Below are 22,240 nucleotides of genomic sequence, written 5' to 3'. Positions count from 1 at the left end.
TTCAGCATATTGATGTACGCCCATGTGTGAGATTATCTATATCACAAGTGTGAGATTATCAATATCATTTATTTCGGTGTTAATGTCACAGGTTACATTATAAACAACATATTTGACAATCAAAACATTCACGTAACTATCCACATTTTGTATACTATCACTCATAAGCAGCATAAGTATGTTGTATCCAAACATGGAAGTGTTGCCTTTATCTTAACACGGCACATAGCTCTACTCCCTCTGAAGTCATGCCCACTCTTGCTGCAGGAGATACAAATAATTACTATTTCAACATCCAGTGGACACATTTAGAACAGCAGTTTCTTTCATTCAAAAAAGTCATCTTATTTTTATAATTGGCAAAGTCATATCTCAGGACAGATAAAACGTGTTCGCGGGCCGTACGTTTGACACCCCTGATCTAGTCGCTTAAAGTTATCGAAGGAGATGCTCAATGTGCCAAACTTTGAAAACCCTTGATCTAATAAATACACTTCAACTAATGAAACTGTCATCAGCGTGTGCAAATGAGTTGTATGGAGCAAAAATAAACATTTTCCTAAATATAATAAAAAGTCTCACCCCGGTTGAGTGAGAATATCCTCGTAAAAGCTCTTCTGCCTGCTGGAAAGGCGGCACTTGAGGATGTGTTCATACTTCTTTGGCAACTGCTTTTCCACTTCCCTTTTGGAGCGTCTCAAAATGAAAGGCTGAATCATCTATCGGTAAGATCAAATGGAATTTATGTTATGCAAATATACATGTTTGCTCTCCCACTAATTAGTAGAATACCCACCCTGTGCAGGCGAATGACGAGTTTGTGGCAGTAGTCCTGATTCTGGTCTGTGGCTGCCTTCACAGGGAAGTCAGAGTAGGGTCTAGTGATACCTGGCATGAGGAAGTGGATCATAGTCCACAGTTCCTTGAGGGTATTTTGCAGTGGGGTATTTATGAGGAGGATCCGCTGTTCACTTAACATTGATAAAAATAAAAAAAATACTTTATTACTGCAGCTGACTAAATAGTTATTGTGAAATAATTACAGTATTTATCTTAACTCACCATATAAGCGCAAATATGGTTTCCCAGTGTTTTTCAGTCATATTTTTGATGAGCTGCACCTCATCCAGAATCAGGTGCCTCCATTTTTGCTTCCGGAAATGGTTTTGGTCCTTCATCAGCAGCTTGTACGATGTTACACACACATGGAAGCTGTTTGCTTCCTGCCACCTCTGTAGATCAGATCAAATCATATAAAAAAATTAATTTCTGCATTTCTTCAGGAGGTGGGTGTTGATAATATATTTTTTGGTACTTTAAAAACATCTACCATTCTTTGAAATCTGCGCTCCTTCTTGGTTCCCAAATAGAGGAGGATTTTAAGGCCAGGACACCAACGTTTGAACTCAACCTCCCAATTTAACAATTGACATGTCCTGACCACAATCAGGTGGGGTCCCCAGACACCTTGGAAAAAAGAATGACATTTATTGCATGCAAGACTAGAACATATTTCAAATAATATCAATGGGGCGCATACCCATTTGGCCAGCCAGATGGGCCATGTAAGCAACGGTCTGAACAGTCTTGCCAAGACCTGTTTCATCAGCGAGGATACCATTGAGGTGCTTTTTATATAACTTCACCAGCCAGTCAACACCAATTTGCTGATATTCTCTCAGTGAACCATGCAGTAGAAAGGGTGCAGGATTGGAATTCTAGCAAAATAAAGTAAAAAAGTTTTTTTTTTTTTTTTTTTAAAACAATGGTGTACAATTTGTTGTTTTCTACATGTGTAGGTCTTACCAATGAAGTGGTCTTGAAAGGACCCTTTGGTAAAAGGACTTCTGTTGCGGCAGCCACTTGCGATATGTCTCTGGCAGATCTTTTATCAGACTCGCAGGAAGATCCTTTGTCAGGACTACGATACTGGTCCACGATGAGCAGAGAGTCTATCAGCACGGCCTCAGGCAGACTGCTCACAGGACACGTAGGTTCTGAAAATTTGAATACAATGCAATGAGACAGAATAACGTGACACAAACAGGTTTAAAGGTGTGCGTCAAAACACTGCATTTCTTCAGGGAAAACACTGGCACCTTCAGTCACTTCTTCATCGTCGTCACTTTGAGGACCACAGTGAGGCCACATGAAGCCCTCAGCATAGGCACCGGCATATTGCTTCTTCAAAACATCCAGAGGCAACTCAGCTAAGAGCAAACAATACAAAAAATTATTCAGAAAACAGAGCTTTGATGACACATTAGAAAACAAATGTTTACATGCACAAGAAGACTCAACTGAATGTAGAAATAAATATAACCTTGAAAATAACAGTTTACCACCTGACATTCATGTGTCCACTGAACTGTAACAGCTACAAAGTTGTAAGTTTGGTTTTGTATGCGCCTCTTTTCGTATGATCAAATTTGATGAAAATTTGCGCCAGAAATTTGTGGTGGTTTCAGTATACCTTTTCAGTAATTGTACGGCCAAACATTCTGTGGAATGAAGTGCCCAAACAAGGAAACCCATGGATTGGTGACTCAGTCCCTATGCTTTTTTTTTTTTTTTTTTGGAGTACAACCGCAAAATAATGGGACCAAAAACGTTTGCAAGTGCCAGCACTTTGATAAAAGGGGAAAAACATCATTGTATTAAAATTAAAAAAAAGAAAGAAGAACTCGTAGCAAAGTTTTGAACCGTAGCATCCGCGTGGCTCTCCCATTCTGATCACCTTCTTCACAAACAAACACAAAAGTGATGTTTAAATGTTTTAATTTGTCATTTGCATTATTTTCCTACATGTATAACTACAATTATCAACATGTTTAATAGCAATTAAGTAGAACCAGGACGAAATAATCTGTAGGGAGTTCAAGGTGTATAAAATATTTTAGGATTTTTTTTTTTTCTCAAATCTCAAACTTAAGGCCTAAATATTTTTTTGTTAAAAACTATGCATCAAAATTACTTTTGTTATTAGTATTTTGTACATTCAGGCTTTATCTTTACCCCAGCACCCCTACTTTTACATTTACTATATGGATGATAACTAATTTTATGTAATTTTTCAAAATAAAAAAACTGACAAAATGAAATCAAGTGGGCATTGAAAATGTTGTGTATAAATGACATGTTCGGTATTTGTATTTCGGACTGGAGTTGAATTAAGAGATTTGAGCAACAAAAAGTAGACATTTTTTTAAATATACTCTAAACCAGTGGTTTAGAGTATATTTACGGCTCGATTGGTACCGGGCCGCAGAATAATTTTTTATCAATTTTAATTGTCTAACAGGATTTCCCAGTGTATCTCATGTTATATGTACATTTTTTTTATAAAAATATAAAATTTGAATGTGAGAGATTCACCTTTGGAAAAAAATATTTCCATTCCAAAAAGAGCGAACTTCTACCCCAAAGGACAAATATGTCTCCAATAATACTCTTGTGGTTAATTGGATTTACATTATTTTTTTAAGAGAAGATTGCACTGATGTTTGTCTGACCTTTGGCAATGGATTACTAATGAAAACTAAGTTATTACTGTATGTACTTATTCATAGAATATTGTATATCAAAGAATACTGACATTTCCATCCAATAAGACAAAGAGAGTGATATGAACTGTGGGGAGAAGAGATAATGCCCAATGCCCATATACAGCAAATGTAAAATCTAAATCATCACTTGTAGGGAAAAAAATACTCTCTAAAATAAATAGATATGCTCCCAAAAAATCCCTCCTCTTAATATTTTGTACACAAGCAAACAGGCCTACGGCAAAAATGGACATGCAAAGTTGCACAGTGAGTAATACCATCTTTGGCGAGTTCAGCCAACTCAGCTTTATAATCTGCTTCGCCCTCCACAACCTCTTGCTCCGCTATCGTGCTCTCTTCATCTAAAACACACACACACAAAAATCACTCAAATACAAGTTAAACTCAAACATTTAGAATGTAATGCTTAAGTTCATTTATGTCAGCAATTCAATTTCAAAATTGGAACTAATATGTGAACTCATTGTATTCAAAGTGAGATTTGTTATAATTTCGATGATCATGGACTACAGTTTTGGAAAACCCCCAATTTTCTGAGATTTTCAGGTGGAGATTTTTAGAAGCTGTCAGCCATAATTGTCAAAATTATATCAAAAGAAGGCTTAAAATATATCGAGCTGCATGTTGTGAGCCGATGTCATATGTTTGTTTCAACTTGTAAATCTAATTGCTGGAATAAACGAACCTTTGCACGTTATTCAAATGTTTTTTTAACTAAACGTAATTGTGTCAAGCATACCAGTTTTCTCACTTAATGATGAACTTAATTTTCTCTTTCTGGATTGAGTGGGAACTTCCTAAAAATTAGGGACAAAAGGAGATATAATGTAAGACATGCTTTTAAATTGACATTTATTTAAAACTGATCACACAACATACCTCCTTGTCACCTCTCTCCGCTATGGAATGGCATTGAACAGAATAACAGTTAAAATATGCATACTGTTACTTCATAATACAAAAAACATACAAACTTAGGCATTACCTTTGATTGAGGCTTTTTGCAAGCCAAGTGCGCGAATCCTTTTTTCATTCATTTGAAATAGAAGTTTAATTTCCACAACCTGACAAAAAATGCAGTCCAAGGTCAAAGTTCTGGTTAAAAAATATTTTCCTGAATATGATCTCAAAAAAATTCAAAGGACTGATCGCACCTTGCCAGGTAATATATAATACATTTTACCTTTCATAAATGACATTAGCACAAAGGCTCCAAAATAGTTCAAAAAGTAAAAATCCACAGCACACTCGCTAACTTATTAACTAAGGCTATTAAAGGCCTACTGAAACCCACTACTACCGACCACGCAGTCTGATAGTTTACACATCAATGATGAAATATTAAAATTGCAACACATGCCAATACGGCCGGTTTAGTTTACTAAATTACAATTTTAAATTTTTTCGCGGAGTTTCCTGTTGAAAACGTCGCGGAATGATGACGTGTATGATGACGGGTGTTTGTATTGTTATTGGTTGGAGGGGACATATTAGCCCAGCACCACTTATGGCTAAAAGTCGTCACTTTTCATCGCGCAATTACACAGTATTTTGGACATCTGTGTTGCTGAATCTTTTGCAATTTGTTTAATTAATAATGGAGAAGTCAAAGTAGAAAGATGGAGGTGGGAAGCTTTTAGCCACACAAACACATGGTGTTTCCTTGTTTAAAATTCCCGGAGGTGAAGCTTTACTATGGATCAGAGCGGTCAAGCGAACATGGATCCCGACTACATGTCAACCGGCAGTTTTCGCCTCTTACAGGATATCAGCGGAGCTTCTGTCCTGCTGCAGCTTTGTGACTTCCCTCAGAGACTGGCGTCAACACACCCGTGGCCACTCCCCTCTGACTATCAGGTACTATTTAACTCACTAAAACACTAGCAACACAATAGAAAGATAAGGGACTTCCCAGAATTAACCTAGTAAATGTGTCTAAAAAAATCTGAATCGCTCCCAATGCAATCGCCTTTTTTTTTTCTTTCTTTCTAGTCCTTCACTATCAATATACTCATCCACGAATATTTCATCTTCGCTCAAATTAATGGAGAAATTGTCGCATTCTCGGTCCGAATAGCTCTTGCTGCTGGAGGCTCACATTATAAACAATGTGAGGACGTACTTCCGGTACAGGCAAGGCTTTTTTATTAGCGACCAAAAGTTGCGAACTTTATCGTTGATGTTCTCTACTAAATCCTTTCAGCAAAAATATGGCAATATCGCAAAATGATCAAGTATGACACATAGAATGGACCTGCTATCCCCGTTTGAATAAGAAAATCTCATTTCAGTAGGCCTTTAAGTTTGTTTGGTACAATATACTATTTGTTCAGTATATTGCTCTGGGAAACACTGATTCATATTGTCCTAAAAATGTAGAACTTTAAGCATGACCATTAACAATACATGTAATATTATACAAAAGGATGTTTTCACACTACCAACATCAACTTTATTGACTTTTAAGCATACAAATTCAGCAACCATACCTGTTCAATGTTAGACCAAAAAAAATCCACTTCTCTGGCAATTGTGCGGGCAATTTGGCGAAGGTGAAGTTCCTCTTCTTTCTTTGACCGCTCTTGACTTTTCTTCTGCTCTTGGTGGTAACGGGCACAGGTTCGAACAAGCTGAAATAAAGTCAAACGGCATTTTGACACTGAATATCAAGTTCAATAAAGTCTCTGAAAATACTTTTTTTGTCAGATTTTATTTTCTGAAATATGATATCACGTCGTACCTTCTTTGCAGCAGCCTCTTTCCATCTCCTCTCCTGGGCAAAGTCAGCTGCCATCCACTGCATCTCTTCAAGGAGGTAGTCCCAGTGGGACTTTGGACGAGAGGACTCCGCAAGTTTAGGGAGCCTACTGGCTGACCACTGGCCGTCCTTTCTCAGCTCAGAGATGCGTTGATGCACTTGATTCTCCTAAGGACATGAAGCAAGGAAAAAGTGTCAGATGTATTCATGAAGTTTCAAAGCATATACAGTATTTATATCAAAGGGTCTTAAAAGAGGGTGAGAAAAGCAGATATAAAGATAATCGATTATGATGTACACAAAAACAATTAAATTCAATGTTTTGAAATTATAATGTAGATTATGTGTAATCTGTGTGCAGATTAAGAATTTACCAGTTTAGCTTGCTCAACTTGCTTATCTTGAGAAGTCTCCTGCATGGTTGCACTTTGACCAAAGCCACTCATTTTGATTCCAGAGAAACCATTGGTACCGGTCAGTTTGGACTGTGTGCTCAGGTTTGTACTGGCACCAAGAGTGCGCAAAGGACTTGTCGGTTGTAAGGTTGGAACAGAGTTGCAAGTAGGGAGGGCAGGAGTAGACATGGAGGTGACTGGTATTGAGTTGGTCATTATTCTCTGAACTGGCTGGGTAGCTTCCGCTCCAGGACGACCAAGAGTCACCGTCTGCGTGAAAGAAAAACTAAGCTTACCATTGCAACACAATTTCCGAAAATTGTAAATGGTTTCTGTGGGACTGACCGCTTGTCCTGAATGTAACATTGGCTGCGTTTGTTGCTGCTGAGGAGGCAACTGAATATGAAGACCTGGTTGCATCTGCTGCTGCAGCTGTGCCTGGAGTTGTGCATGGGGATTTACTGACGCCATGATTGGGCCGCCGGTCTGCACTTTCACATGCGCTTGGAACTGATTTCCAGGTTGGACTGTACTCTCGACAATCTGAGACTGCTGGGGGAGTGTGACTGACAGGCCAGCCATTGGGGGGGCAGCCTGTGGCAACCTGCCTGGCAGTTGCGGCGGTGGAGTATGTAAGCTAGCTGCATTCTGCACCGGAGGTCCTTTAGATGGGTCATATTGTTGTTGGTTTTGCTTCTGTCCGGCAATCTGGACTGCTTGTGGCGTTGGCGGCATCCCGCCTGTGCACATAGAAACCAAATTATAGGACAAATAAAGTGGCTAAATGCATAGATAATAGAATTTTTTAGCATTCATTCTGTAGTCTGTCTTTTATTTGAAAGTAATCGTTTTGTAGCCTTCCCTGTAAATGTGACGCTAAAAGCAAGTAGTGCTGGTTGAAGTAGATATATTTTAAATTGAATATCAGCAATTAGCGCTATTGAAAAATTTGCCTAATGAAATAAGATGAACTTGATTCAACAGAAGTGTACTACTTCCTGATGATTGGAGCAGAAACCTATACAGAAAAATGATTACAGAAGAAATGAAATTAATATGATCATCTACATGTCTCTCAAACAAAACACTACATCATTAAATGCAAAATCAAAATGTTGCAATTTATGTTAAATATGATTCAAATGTTAAAAACTTACATGCACTGAGGTTTGACAGATTAAAATGAATTAAAGAAAAAGACAGGTGGAAAAAAACTAAAAGACAGGGAGAGGAAACAGAAAATAAAAATACAAAGCGTACACACAATAACACTATGTTTCGCATGCATGAAAGCGATGTAAGTTTTAGCAGTAATCCAGGCATATGAATGCCTGAAACAGCAGCAAAGCACAGAAGTGAGCAAAAGGACAAACGTGGGGTGTTGCCGACAGCAGGTCTGAGCACACTAAAGCAGCGCCTGCCTTACCTCCCTGCACGTCACACCACCAACACCTGGCCCTGACACACCATCACAATTGCAAAAACTTCCTCCACATGATTCACCTCCTACTAAGACTGAGGGAAAGAAGCCAAGTCAGAACAAAATGCCATGAAATAACATGAATGGAGGTCCAAACTGAATGTGATCATGGGATGTACAAAGACACATTAAGAAGTATCGTGATGATGACTCTAAATCCCTAATGATGATTCATGGGCAACCGCAGGACACAATTGATCAATAAATGTCAATGGAGAATGAAAAAGAAGAAATACGAATGGTGTCAAAACGAGGGATGGCAAGCAAAACCCATGAGAAAGTGTGTTCCCACTTTCTGTGATCCAATTCCAGTAGATGTTTTTTTAAATCCATCATCACAGGAAGTTTGGTCAAAACAGAGATGACTGATAAATGAAAGAAACCTCAGAAGAGATGGACAACAAAGAATGTTAACAAAAAGCACACAACAGAAGAAAAATCATAAGACAAGGCATCTTCCCAGTGTGTGACTATGCTTCTTCAGACTTGGATAGTCTTCTTCCCCTTTCATCCTGACAAAAGAAAGGTGGTGCTGGTAGAACTAAGACTGAATTTCTTGAGGACTGCTGACAACGCCAGTATATGAAGATCAGCTTATAGATGCAGCCTGGAGTTATTTGACAGAGATGAATGTTTTGGCTCAGATATTTACATCTTCTTAATGTGAAGACTGGGAACCGTCCAGCAGCATGAGAAGAAAGGAGGGCCTGGTTGTAGCACCCCTACCTTGCGCAGTTGGCATTAGCTGCTGGAGTGGCACGCCAGGTGATCCTAAAGGACCTATACCAGGATGCTGGAAAATCAGCCCATGGCGACCAACGTCAATCCGGGATCTTTTAGCCTGATCTGGGATTCAAAACACACAATACCCTCATAACGGAAAAAAGTACTCTGCACACGGCAATGGCCTTCGGAAGACCTCACAGGTCACCTCTCCTTCCTCGAGTTAAGACTTACACATAGAGCGCTAGTAGAAGATGCCAAATATCTAAAAGCAGAAGCAATTAAAGGGAGAAAAGCAAAAGAACAAAAAACAAAGCAAACGGGGAGGAAAAAACGGAACATAAGAGAGACAAGTTATTGATCCTCGCCCTACCTGCTTGAATCATTGCCTGTTGCCTCTTAAAGGCATCCATGTCTCCTGGGTTGGCAAGGGTGCCAGAAACTGTCACCTGGTGTCCCTGTCACACAGGAAATATAGGGATATTGGTCTTCTTGCTATAGATATTTATTTGATTTCAGGCAATGACTGCATCTCTTACCTGAAACTGCTGCTGGGTGGAGAAAGCAGCAGAAACATTAGGGGGAAGCTGTGTTGCAATGGCAACAGGTGTCACTGCTTGACCATCCTTTCCTGTCACAACTTTTACCTTAAAAAATACAAGGCAACATTTTTTATGAAAGGAAGTGACTGAAAATTGCGTAAAAGACAACATTTACAATAAAACACACAACGCTAAATGACAGCTAATGCTATACCTCGTCATTAATGACCTCTGACTGTTCCTCTTCTTCTTCTTCATCTTCAACGTCCAAGTCATTCTGTCTTAAATAGGTATACAATGGAACACATGGTTTCTTTTTAAAGGCCAAGTAGTCCATCATATTTCCTTGGAGATGCTGCAGAAAAAATAGTTCTATAAGATATTCTTTGAACACCTCCTTTAAACTATCCATCTTCTTGATATGGTGCTCTAAAAACTGTTTCCGAAGCTGAGCAATCTCTGGAGTAGAAGGAGCAATCTCCTCTAACCGCTTGGGAAGTTGTTTCCTAACAGTGCCAACTGCAGTGTTGGTTGGTGTAAGAAGATTGTTGCTGTGTCCTTGGGATGAACTCGTGAAGGAGGGGCTGGAAGGTGGAATACAGGAAGGTATACTAAAAGATGCAGTGGCTGTCGTTCCAACAACACCCTGAGATGTCTTCTCAAATATCACAGGGCGTGCAAGCTGTCCTTGTATGATGCTGCTGATCTGTGGAGGTAGGTTGGAGGTGGTGATGTGGCCAGGGCTGCCCAAAGTGGGGAGAGCAGTACAGGTAGTCACAGGACTTTGAGGTCCAAGGTGGTGAATGGTGCCTCCCGTCTGTGAGTGAGGCTGAGAAAGTCGACGTTCCCGAACAGAACCTGGTGCTCCTGGAGATGACAGTTGTATTTGGCCCGGAGTGCCTGGTGCCATCTGTGCAAGCCCTGTCCCCTCCTGGTATACAAAATGCCCACTTCCCGATGGACTGCTTAAACCAATTTGCCGTACTAACATACCGGCCTCGACAAACCTTGTCGGGCTCTGTCCGCACACACCAAGTGCAGGAGCCCCTGGCCTTGTGACACCTTGCAGTGTGACTGGACTATGCTGGGTGGGACTTTGGGGCTGCATGACCTGGGGCAGGGGAGATGTGACCTGGATGTAGGAAGATGGAGCATGCTCAATCCTCCATTGTGGTGCCGTATGCTGGAAACCAGGGGATGCAGGGTTTTGGAGTGGAAGTGGGGTTAGGGTGATCTGCTGGTTTCCAGTCACCATCTGCCCCACGTTTTGTAAAGTGATGTTCATATTCTGACCGGTGACCGGACTACGACTCATGATTATCTGATAATTGGGAGACTGTGGAGCTGATGGGCTGGCAGCAGAAGAAAACGTGGTTACGGGAGACTGAGGGTGGGTAACTGTAGTTGGTTGTTGTGGAGCTGCCATGGTCGTTTGCTGCTGATCTTCGACCTCTGATCCACTGACCGACTTAGACCTCTGAAGTTGTCGTTGAAGGTTTTGTGAACCGCTTCCATGGTGCATTGCGTGGCACAGTTACAATGGTTGCCTCAATAATCTGCGCAAAAAAAAAAAAGAAAGATTTAATCACAGATGTACATTATAATACATTAATCTGCTCTAGCTATCTGATCAGGTTTAATCTAGCACCAAAAAGATTGACCAATGTAAAGAGATGCTTGGCAGGAGACGCTTGGACATCAATATCTACAAATATGTTAGTTATCCATCAAAGCATGGTACCCCAGGACCTCCAAAACCCTCAAATCTAGTCTCCATAAATCCCAGAAGAAGCAAGTCAAGTTACTTCTACACCTCCACCCCAGATCACACTTCACTCCTACCCACTTCTCCAAAGTGGGCTGGCTCAGGGTGGAGGACAGAGTACAACAACTTGCACTGAGCCTAGTCTCTACAATCCGCTACACATCCCTGATACCGAAGTACATGTCAAACTACTTCTATAACGTAAATGACCACTATAACCACAACACCAGGATAGATAGACATCCAACTTCACGGATTGTAAACGTAAATAATTCAATGTATATACTGTGATAATTAACTTGTGTGATGACTGTATTATGCTGCTAGTATATATTTGTACCATGAATTTATTAACGTGGACCCCGACTTAAACAAGTTCAATCCATCCATCCAGTTGCTACCGCTTGTACGAACCACAAATAAAAAGGAAAGACCCCATAAACCATTTTATCAACTGAAATCCATCCATCCATCCATTTTTATACCACTTGCCCCTTTTTGGGGTTGCTGGAGCCTATCTCAGCTGCATTCGGGCGGAAGGCGGGGTACATCCTGGACAAGTCGCCACCTCATCGCAGGGCCAACACAGATAGACAGATAACATTCACACTCACATTCACACACTAGGGCCAATTTAGTGTTGCCAATCAACCTATCCCCAGGTGCATGTTTTTGGAATTGGAGGAAGCCGGAGTACACGCAGTAACGGGGGAGAACATGCAAACTCCACACAGCAATATCCCGAGCCCGGGATTGAACTCTGGACTACTCAGGACCTTTGTATTGTGAGGCACATGCACTAACCCCTCCACCACCGTGCTTCCCGACTTAAACAAGTTGAAAAACTATTCGGGTGTTACCATTTAGTGGTCAATTGTATGGAATATGTACTAAACTGTGCAATCTACTAATACAAGTTTTAATCAATCAATCAATCAAAAAACACAAACAGAAAAACTTAATAAACACTATGCTGTGCTGCATGAACTCATTCATTAACACTAATCGAATACATTTTTCAACACAGAACATTTGTGTAGCTTAAAAGTGTGTAAATTATGCACCGAATGTGAAACAATTCAGAAGATAAATTAGGGCTGGGCGATATATCGATATACACAATATATCGCGGGTTTGTCTCTGTGTGATATTGAAAATGACTATATCGTGATATTCGAGTATATGTTCTCACGCAGTTGCTTTTAACTGCGGCATCACATTACAGGCTCTTCATGCTCTTTCCCGTCTCTCCTTCTCACAGACAAGCGCACCTTCTTACATACGTCACATACGTTTACGCCCTCGCGGAGCAGAGAGGTAGCAGCGTGGGAAACGTTAGCTGTGATGCTAGCAGAGCCGTGCGAGTGGTAATACGAGAGAAAGAAGGTGCGAATGAAGGAAGAATTAATTCCCAAGAAAAACAGCAGGGGGTCCATCGTCTGGCGGTGGTTTGGCTTCAAGTGGGAATGTCGAACAGACAACCGTAATAAATCTAGCATGCGGCACAATCGTTGCTAAATAAAGTAGCATCATTGCTAATATGTAGCATCATTTGAAAAGTCACCTGCTAGAGAATGAAGAGAATTTCATAACCTCCGTAGTAACCTACCACATAGCGAAGGACGAATACTATTTGATTTCCTAGTATGCAGCTCATTTGAATTTGACACTTAAAATGTCTCTTACAATCTTGCACTTTCTGATTTGGAAATGACATGAATGTTTGTGCCACTGCTTAATAACTGTTAAATAAATACAGTTTTGGTCAAGTCACTTAATTGTGATTTCCTTCTCTGCATGAAAGTTTAAAAGTAGCATATATTAATGCAGTATGAAGAAAAATGTTTTAACGTAGACACATAAAATCATCATACTGCTGTGATAATATATATTATATATAACAAGCTGAATGTGTCAATACATGCTGAAGCCCTCTACAAGAAGGGACAGAGCCGCCTCTACTTCCTCAGGAGGCTAGGATCCTTCAACGTCTGTACAAAGATGTTGAAGACGTTCTACGAGTCGGTGGTGGCGGGCGCCTTCTTATACGCCGTGGCTTGCTGGGGCAGCGGGCTGAGAGCGAGGGACACATACAGACTGGACAAGTTGGTACAGAAGGCCAGTAACGTGGTGGGAGTGGAGCTAGCCTCTCTGGCGGTGGTGCCAGAGAGAAGTCTAGCAAAACTCCTAGACATTATGGACAACACCTCCCACCCACTATACTCGGACCTTGCGGAGAGAATGAGCACGTTCAGTGGAAGGCTCACACTCCCAAAATGTAACACGGAACGACACAGGAGGTCCTTCATACCGACAGCCATCAGACTGTGTAATGCATATGTTCCTCCTTGACTGCACTTAAATGTAGAATATATGTAGAATATATTTACAGTGGGGCAAAAAAGTATTTAGTCAGCCACCGATTGTCATCATTTTAAGTGGGAGAACTTGCACAGAGGTCTGTTATTTTCATCATAGGTACACTTCAACTGTGAGAGACAGAATGTGAAAAAAAATCCAGGAATTCACATTTTAGGAATTTTAAAGAATCTATTTGTAAATTATGGTGGAAAATAAGTATTTGGTCAACCATTCAAAGCTCTCACTGATGGAAGGAGGTTTTGGCTCAAAATGTAACGATCATTCATTCTTTCCTTAACACGACTTTGACTTTATACCAAAAAGTTCTATTTTGGTTTCATCTGACCACATGACATTCTCCCAATCCTCTGCTGTATCATCCATGTATCCATTTTGGTATAAACTCAACTCGTCGTGTTTGGAGGAAGAAGAATACCGAGTTACATCCCAAGAACACCACACCTACTGTGAAGCATGGGGGTGGAAACATCATGCTTTGGGGCTGTTTTTCTGCTAAGGGGACAGGACGATTGATCCGTGTTAGGGAAAGAATGAATGGGGCCATGTATCGTGAGATTTTCAGCCAAAACCTCCTTCCATCAGTGAGAGCTTTGAATTGTTGACCAAATACTTATTTTCCACCCTAATTTACAAATCAATTCTTTAAAATTCCTACAATGTGAATTCCTGGATTTTTTCCCCCACATTCTGTCTCTCACAGTCGAAGTGTACCTATGATGAAAATTACAGACCTCTGTCATCATTTTAAGTGGGAGAACTTGCACAATCAGTGTCTGACTAAATACTTTTTTGCCCCACTGTCTATTATTCATATATATATATATATATATATATATATATATAACAAATGTTATATATTATTTATTATTATTATTATTATTATTATTGTGAGCCAACTGTGGTGCTGAATTTCCCCCAGGGATCAATAAAGTGTTTTCTATTCTATTCTATTCTATATGCATCAAGTGTTCATTCAAGTCTAAGGCAAAATATCGAGATATATATCGTATATATCGCGATATGGCCTAAAAATATGGACATATTCAAAGAAAGCCATATCACCCAGCCCTAAGATAAATTAGCATGGTCTCTATTTACGTCATCAGGCATCCACTATCACTCCATCTTATATATCTTGTCTTTTAACAAAAAAAAAACAAGGAAGTCACAATCTGCAATCAATGAACAGTCTTCAATTTGTCATCCCGAAAGTAAGAACTGAACTGGGCAAGAAAGCATTTAGGTTTTCAGCAGCGAAGGCTCGGAATAACCTACAATCGAATATTCAACTTCAAACCCTTGTTACATTGAATGAGTTTAAAGCAGGGGTGCCCATTACGTCGATCGCGATCGACTGGTCGATCTCGGAGGGTGTGTCAGTCGATCTCAAGCCAGGCATTAAAAAATAGACATAAAAATGAGCAATCATCAATCATACCAAGACTTCAGTTTCGTCAGTTGTTTGACATTCTCGGCACCCGAGGATCTTGTGAGATGACGCTGGCTGCTGCGAGCTCATATTTAAGAAAAAAATCACTAACAGGGCGGACGCAGAGAAACACATTTTATTTCTAGAGACTCCGTACCTACTGTCAAAACTCTAAAGACCGACAGCACAGTTCCTGTCTTCACCATAAAAGACCTGTTTCATCCTGCCTGTGCTAACAAAATAAGAGTCTCAGAAAGCTAGCGTGCACAAGCTAGCAGGCTACGGAGTTTGATGCCAATGTATTTCTCCTCCGCCCTCAGCGACCGCTTTCTCACTTGCTTGCCCACCCGCACAGTCACTGACGTCACTCACCTGCTGCCAGACATTAAAGGGCCACACACATATGCTACTCTCATAACAAAGTGTTTAAAAACGAGTATGCAAGTTGGACAAATGAGATACCAAATCCAACCACTTTCATGTGGTATTGGACAGAAAGGAGGACTTTTTTTTCTCCTCCATTTGAAAATGCGGACGTTATCAGCACCACTGTCTAATTCCAATCAATGCAAGTCATCAGAATCAAATACACCAATTTATATTCTTGTCTTCATGAAAGAAAGTTATCTATGTGTGTTAAACATGCTTGTATTATCACTAAACACCATTAACTTGTTAACAAAAATGTCTCTTTCATAAATAAATAAATATAAATTATAAATAGGAATGAGGTAGATCTCCTCGACTTGGTCAATTGAAAAGTAGCTCGCCTGCAGAAAAAGTGTGAGCGCCCCTGGTTTAAAGCTTCTGTGAAAGGATTGCAGTCCACCTTGTCTGTATGCACATGTGTTTTGTGAGCAAGTTTTAATGTTGTAAATGTGATGTTTTATGTGTTGTTTACTGTTTTTAATGTAACCTTGCTGCTGCCCTCTCGGCCAGGTCTCCCTTGGAAAAGAGGTCTTTGATCTCAATGGGATTTTTACCTGGTTAAATAAAGGCTAAATAAAAATAAAGGCATGTTTATTAACGAAATACTGTCATTGGTAGGAGATGTAATATGATTTTTTTTAAAGATACCTACAATATATATTCGTATTAAGAGTCAAGACTTAAATAGGCTTTAATCGCTAATGATTTCAGGACAGTGACAAATTCGCTGCGGGATGTTTACTTCTGGTTCTTACGGTAAGAACGTCGCTAGGAGAGTAACATTAGCATTAGCAACCAGCGGCGAGCTCATCGATACTTCAATTTATAAAAAGCATAAACTGACCAACTTTGGCTTTAGGTGTTTGATCAAATTAAACCCAGACTACCTACTATGTGCAGCTAGAATTAAATATACATATATATATATATATATGTCATTCCATTCCATACAATAACCATTGCGACCGTGCGCCTGTAAGCTAATGCTAGCAGCATTAGCTTGTTATTGCTAAAAGGCCAGTATTTACGAGCAACACATTTAAACACATGTGCGGTATTACTTACAGGATACGGGGCTTCCTTCGTAGGTTGATAGTACCTAAGGCATTTTGTAATATGACGAAAGCCGGAACAATGTCTGGAAAGCCAACGTTAACATATCAATATTGCTAGCGGGTATTTAATGTTTGAAGCTAATTTCATTGGGCAACATGGCGACCAACGATACCCGGATGTAGTCTCCTCCAACCGGAAGCTAAAGACAAGTATATATATATATATATATATATATATATATATATAATTTTTTTTTTTAAGTGTCGTATATATTAGGGCTGCAAATCTTTGGGTGTCCCACGATTCGATTCAATATCGATTCGATGATAAAACGATTTTTTTCCCATTCAACGCGATTCTCGATTCATGCGTCCATCCATTTTCTACCTTTTTGGGGTCGCGGGGGGCGGTGGCGCCTATCTCAGCTACAGCGGAAGGCGGGGTACACCCTGGACAAGTCGCCACCTCATTGCAGGGCCAACACGGATAGACAGACAACATTCACACTCACATTCACACACTAGGGACCATTTAGTGTTGCCAATCAACCTATCCCCAGGTGCATGTTTTTGGAATCGGAGGAAGCCGGAGTACACGCAGTAACGGGGGAGAACATGCAAACTCCACACAGAAAGTTCCCGAGCCTGGATTTGAACCCAGGACTGCAGGAACTTCGTATTGTGAGGCAGACGCACTAACCTCTCTCCCACCGTGAAGCCCATTCTCGATTCAAAAACGCAATTTTTCCGATTCAAAACGATTCTGTATTCATTCAATACAGAAAAAAAAGCTTTTATAATTGTAAAGGACAATGTCTTATAAACTGATTGCAATAATGTAAATTTGTTTTAACTATTAAACGAACCAAAAATACGATTTTTTTTTAATCTTTGTGAAAATATTGGACAGTGTCGTCAAGCTTATGAGATGCGATGCAAGTGTAAGCCACTGTGACAGTTGTTCTTTTTTATAAATGTCTAATGATAATGTCAATGAGGGATTTTTAATCACTGCTATGCTGAAATTATAACTAATAATGATACTGTTGTAGATAATATTCATTTTTTTTTCACTACTTTTGGTTTGTTCTGTGTCGTGTTTGTGTCTCCTCTCAATTGCTCTGTTTATTGCAGTTCTGAGTGCTGCTGGGTCAGGTTTGGTTTCGGAATTGGATTGCATTGTTATGGTATTGCTGTGTATAGTTTTGTTCGATTGATTAAAAAAATAAATAAAAATTATGATTAAAAAAAAAAAAAAAAAGGAGAATCGATTCTGAATCGCACAACGTGAGAATCGCGATTCGTATTCGAATCGATTTTTTCCCACACCCCTAATATATATACAAACACATATATATATATATATATATACATATACACACATACATATATATATATACATATACATATATATATATACATCATCATCATAGTAGTCTGTCGAGCGCGACAATGACTGTTTCATTTAGGTCGAATAGAATAGAAAGTACTTTATTGATTCCTGGGGGAAATTCAGCACCACAGTTCGCTCACAATAGACATTAATAATAATAAATAATATAATATATATATTACATATATAGTATATAATGTGAATAATATAAATATATTATACATATATTCTACATTAAATTATGTTTTAGTATACTTTTAAGACGATTACATTAGTTACAGTACAATTTAAAGCACACAAATAAAAAAAAGTGGGCAGTTGATATAGGCTCCAGCACCCCCCGCCACCTCGAAAGGGACAAGCGGTAAGAAATGGATGGATGGATAGACAAATAGAAAAGTGGTTTCAATAATAAATATTTATTTTCATTACAATGTGATGAACCTGCTCCAACAACATGCCTTAAGTAACACTGGCCATCACAAAACCTGTAGAAAATGCAAATTGATGGCTTGAAGAAAAATGCTACCCACAAATTATACATCAACTTTTATAGCCCGCACACGCACACAAAGCTTAGCACAGTAAGGTCAAAAGAAAGCAATGTACACAGTACACACACACGCATACATAAAAAACATGTGTCGTGCAATAAATAACATCAGTTGGGTCATTATTTAATATACATGTCATTAAAACTGTCCTCAATATATTCATTCATAAAGTGTGAATCCAATCTAGAAAAAATACAAGGCACTAATATGGCTACACAATCACAATAATTGGTCATATTCAGCATCTTTTGATATGTCGGTTGACATTTGTGTAATAACTCTTGTTTCAAGTATCAACTATGTTTTGAACTATTATATCTGCAAAACAGAAACACAACGAACTTTCGTAACAAAAACAAGCGCAGATCAAAACATCTGTCAAGTCAAAAAAACTCACTTCAAAATCATGCCCATGTCCAGTCTTCCTTGTGCATGTCAGGATTTTTGACCGTGCGCTGGATGGACTATGTTCTCGGACGAGGCGCTCCAATGTTTATTCCCTTGAGAAATATAAAAGTGCTGGTGTATATCGATAGTCTTGGAGCATATACCTTCTATTCTTAAAGTATATCATTGCAAGGAAGTAGAGGAGGAATGAGGAACATTTTCTTTAGGAGGCAGTAGTATGGCTCTTTGGCACTGTCAGGTTTGCAGGTCAGAGAGATGTCGCTCAATACACTGCTTGTCTGGAAAAAGCAAAGACGGACAATGTGATGGAAGAGAAACACTGTTTTAAAGAATATTATTTTCACTTCCAACATACATTTTTCTATATTGTCAATGTCCTTTCGTTCTGTGATGAATCGAGACAGACCCTCCATCAGCAGGAGAGCTTTATGGTAGCGCTGTACTACTTCCGTACCACAGTGGAACATCTCATCTAAAGCCGCAGACTGTACCTGGAGGCCATTACAAAAACAAACGACAAGGTTGAGACAGAGATGCAATGTGAGTAGTTAATCATTGGAGTGCGACAGGGGAGCCCACCATCTGCACAGAGTGGCAATAGATGAGCTTCTCTGCTGTGAGTCCATTAAAGCGATCCATAAGCTTCTGCTTGTCCAAAAGGAAACTCTGCAGCCGATCGCTGAGGGAGCGACAGCATGTAACACAGCTCTTGTACAACTCATTCAGCTTCTTAATCACTGCACAAATGAGACAGAACACAAATTTATCAGTACCGTTATAAGCAATATTCTCACCAGACTACGAATAAATGTCTGTTATAGGCTTACTGAAATTAGATTTTCTTATTTAAAAGGGGATAGCAGGTCCATTCTATGTGTCATACTTGATCATTTCGCGATATTGCCATATTTTTGCTGAAAGGATTTAGTAGAGAACATAGACAATAAAGTTCGCAACTTTTGGTCTCTAATAAAAAAGCCTTGCCTTTAGCAGACGATGTGCGCGTGACGTCACGGGTTGTGGAGCTCCTCACATCTGAACATTGTTTACAATCATAGCCAGCAGCAGCTAGAGCTATTCGGACCGAGAAAGCGACAATTTCCCCATTAATTTGAGTGAGGATGAAAGATTCGCGGATGAGGAAATTTAGAGTGAAGGACTGGGGAGAAAAAAAAACGCGATTGCAGCGGGAGCGATTCAGGTGTTTTTAGACACATTTACTAGGATAATTCTGGAAAATCCCTTATCTGCTATTGTGTTGCTAGTGTTTTAGTGACATTAAATAGTACCTGAAAGTCGGAGGGGTGTGGCCACAAGTGTGTTGACGCCAGAGTCTCTGAGGGAAGTCACGGCAGCTGCAGCAGAGTGGAAGCTCTGCTGATGTCTCCGGTAAGAGGCGATTTATTACCACAATTTTCTCGCCGAAAACTGTCGGTTGACATGTATTCGGGATCCATGTTCGCTTGACCGCTCTGATCCTAAAAGCTTCCCACCTCCATCTTTCTACTTTGACTTCTCCATTATTAATTGAACGAATTGCAAAAGATTCAGCAACATGGATGTCCAAAATACTGTGTAATTATGCGTTTAAAGCAGACTATTTATAGCTTGGATCGGGCTGGAAAATAATGTCCGCTACAACCGCTGAAGTCAACCGCACGCGTCATCGTACCGCGACGTTTTCAACAGGACACTTCGCGGGAAATTTAAAATTGCAATTTAGTAAACTAAAAAGGCCGTATTGGCATGTGTTGCAATGTTAATATTTCATCATTGATATATAAACTATCAGACTGCGTGGTCAGTAGTAGTGGGTTTCAGTAGGCCTTTAAATTCTTCTTAATAAGAACTTTATTTTCTGAGATGTTTACAATTCAGTGGTACCTTGGTTTCCGTTACTTCTCTGTTGAAAACCGCAAACATTGTATAAATCCAATGAATCCATGTCAGAAAACTAAAAATGTTTTTTATTTCTACTTTATTTCAAAGCAACAAATATAACAAGAACAGCAGTGGTTACCTTATGTTAGCATTAGTGGTTTAAAAGGACACATTTGTTTGACAATTGTCAATATTTTTCACCTCACAGGTTATGTACTGCATTTTTCGGAGTATAAGTTGCCCTGGAGTATTAGTCACACCTGCCGAAAATGCATAATAAAGAAGGAAAAAAACATATATAAGTCGCACTGGAGTATAGGTCGCATTTTTTGGGGAAATGTATTTGATAAAACCCAACACCAAGAATAGACATTTGAAAGGCAATTTAAAATAAATAAAGAATAGTGAACAACAGGGTGAATACGTGTACGTTATATGAGGCATAAATAACCAACTGAGAAGGTGCCTGGTATGTTAACGTAACATATTATGGTAAGAGTCATTCAAATAACTATAACATATAGAACATGCTAAACGTTTACCAAACAATCTGTCACTCCTAATCGATAAATCCGATGAAATCTTATACGTCTAGTCTCTTACGTGAATGAGCTAAATACTATTATTTGATATTTTACGCTAATGTGTTAATAATTTCACACATAAGTCTCTCCTGAGTATAAGTCGCACCCCTGGCCAAACAATGAAAAAACTGCGACTTATAGTCTGAAAAATACGGTAATAACATTTTTACCGACCTGAATAAAATTATTGGTGTTTACGGAAGTCACTCGCCCAGTCTCGTTACCACGACGCACAGGGAGTGCGTACACACATACAAAAGCAGTCCAAGAGAAGCAACAATTAATTCACAGTCACTTTGTTATGATAGCTGTTATTGAATGTTATTGAACGCCAGATTGTAGTCAGCCGGAGGTGTCTTAATGAAATTAAACAATGGATGTCAGCTAACTTTTTGCAACTCAACGCCAAGAAAACGGAAATGCTGATTATCGGTCCTGTTAGACAGCGACACCTATTTAATAATACCACCTAACATTTGACAACCAAACATTTACGCAAAGTAACGAATCTGGGTATTATCTTCGACCCTACTCTTTCGTTTGAGTCACACTATAAGAGTGTTACAAAAACGTCCTTCTTTCATCTCCGTAATATCGCTAAAATTCGTTCCTTTTTGTCCACTAACGACGCTGAGATCATTATTCATGCGTTTGTTACGTCTCGTCTCGATTACTGTAACATATTATTTTCGGGTCTAACCTATGTCTAGCATTAAAAGATTACAGTTGGTACAAAATGCGGCTGCTAGACTTTTGACAAGAACAAGAAAGTTTGATCATATTACGCCTGTACTGGCTCACCTGCACTGGCTTCCTGTGCACTTAAAATTTGACTTTAAGGTTTTACTACTTATGTATAAAATACTACACGGTCTAGCTCCATCCTATCTTGCTGA

At 39.5% G+C, this 22,240-nt stretch overlaps 2 protein-coding genes across 18 annotated transcripts in view; both read right to left on the bottom strand.

Annotated features, from left to right (window-relative positions):
- ep400 (E1A binding protein p400) overlaps positions 1-16,708 on the bottom strand; it is a 44,696-nt gene extending 27,988 nt beyond the window's left edge. For all 12 annotated transcript variants that reach the window (XR_009807581.1, XR_009807582.1, XM_061906932.1 and 9 more), the window contains exons 1-19: positions 16,535-16,708; positions 9,679-11,020; positions 9,462-9,569; positions 9,296-9,380; positions 7,065-7,459; positions 6,699-6,989; positions 6,307-6,492; positions 6,056-6,196; positions 4,552-4,630; positions 4,446-4,465; positions 4,306-4,363; positions 3,824-3,907; positions 2,100-2,210; positions 1,807-1,997; positions 1,541-1,718; positions 1,331-1,467; positions 1,063-1,232; positions 797-971; positions 583-719 (exon numbers count right to left, since the gene is read on the bottom strand). Coding sequence is in view for 10 of the 12 variants with exons in the window: in XM_061906932.1 (XP_061762916.1) it covers positions 583-719; positions 797-971; positions 1,063-1,232; positions 1,331-1,467; positions 1,541-1,718; positions 1,807-1,997; positions 2,100-2,210; positions 3,824-3,907; positions 4,306-4,363; positions 4,446-4,465; positions 4,552-4,630; positions 6,056-6,196; positions 6,307-6,492; positions 6,699-6,989; positions 7,065-7,459; positions 9,296-9,380; positions 9,462-9,569; positions 9,679-10,986 (3,854 nt within the window). In the remaining 2 variants the exon portion in view is untranslated. The remainder of the gene's footprint in view (positions 1-582; positions 720-796; positions 972-1,062; positions 1,233-1,330; positions 1,468-1,540; positions 1,719-1,806; positions 1,998-2,099; positions 2,211-3,823; positions 3,908-4,305; positions 4,364-4,445; positions 4,466-4,551; positions 4,631-6,055; positions 6,197-6,306; positions 6,493-6,698; positions 6,990-7,064; positions 7,460-9,295; positions 9,381-9,461; positions 9,570-9,678; positions 11,021-16,534) is intronic.
- A 1,609-nt stretch (positions 16,709-18,317) lies between these two features.
- The window catches only part of ulk1a (unc-51 like autophagy activating kinase 1a), a 30,265-nt gene continuing 26,342 nt past the window's right edge, over positions 18,318-22,240 (bottom strand). For 5 of the 6 annotated variants that reach the window (XM_061906927.1, XM_061906926.1, XM_061906929.1 and 2 more), the window contains 3 exons: positions 19,459-19,616; positions 19,235-19,370; positions 18,318-19,157 (listed from right to left, as the gene is read on the bottom strand). In XM_061906927.1, the coding sequence (XP_061762911.1) occupies positions 19,114-19,157; positions 19,235-19,370; positions 19,459-19,616 (338 nt within the window). In that variant the 3' untranslated portion in view covers positions 18,318-19,113. The remainder of the gene's footprint in view (positions 19,158-19,234; positions 19,371-19,458; positions 19,617-22,240) is intronic. The other variant, XR_009807580.1, reaches the window with a different exon arrangement.

Source organism: Nerophis ophidion, linkage group LG07 (assembly GCF_033978795.1).
Source record: "Nerophis ophidion isolate RoL-2023_Sa linkage group LG07, RoL_Noph_v1.0, whole genome shotgun sequence".
NCBI lineage: Eukaryota > Metazoa > Chordata > Actinopteri > Syngnathiformes > Syngnathidae > Nerophis > Nerophis ophidion.
This window is presented reverse-complemented; position numbering and strand designations above follow the sequence as displayed.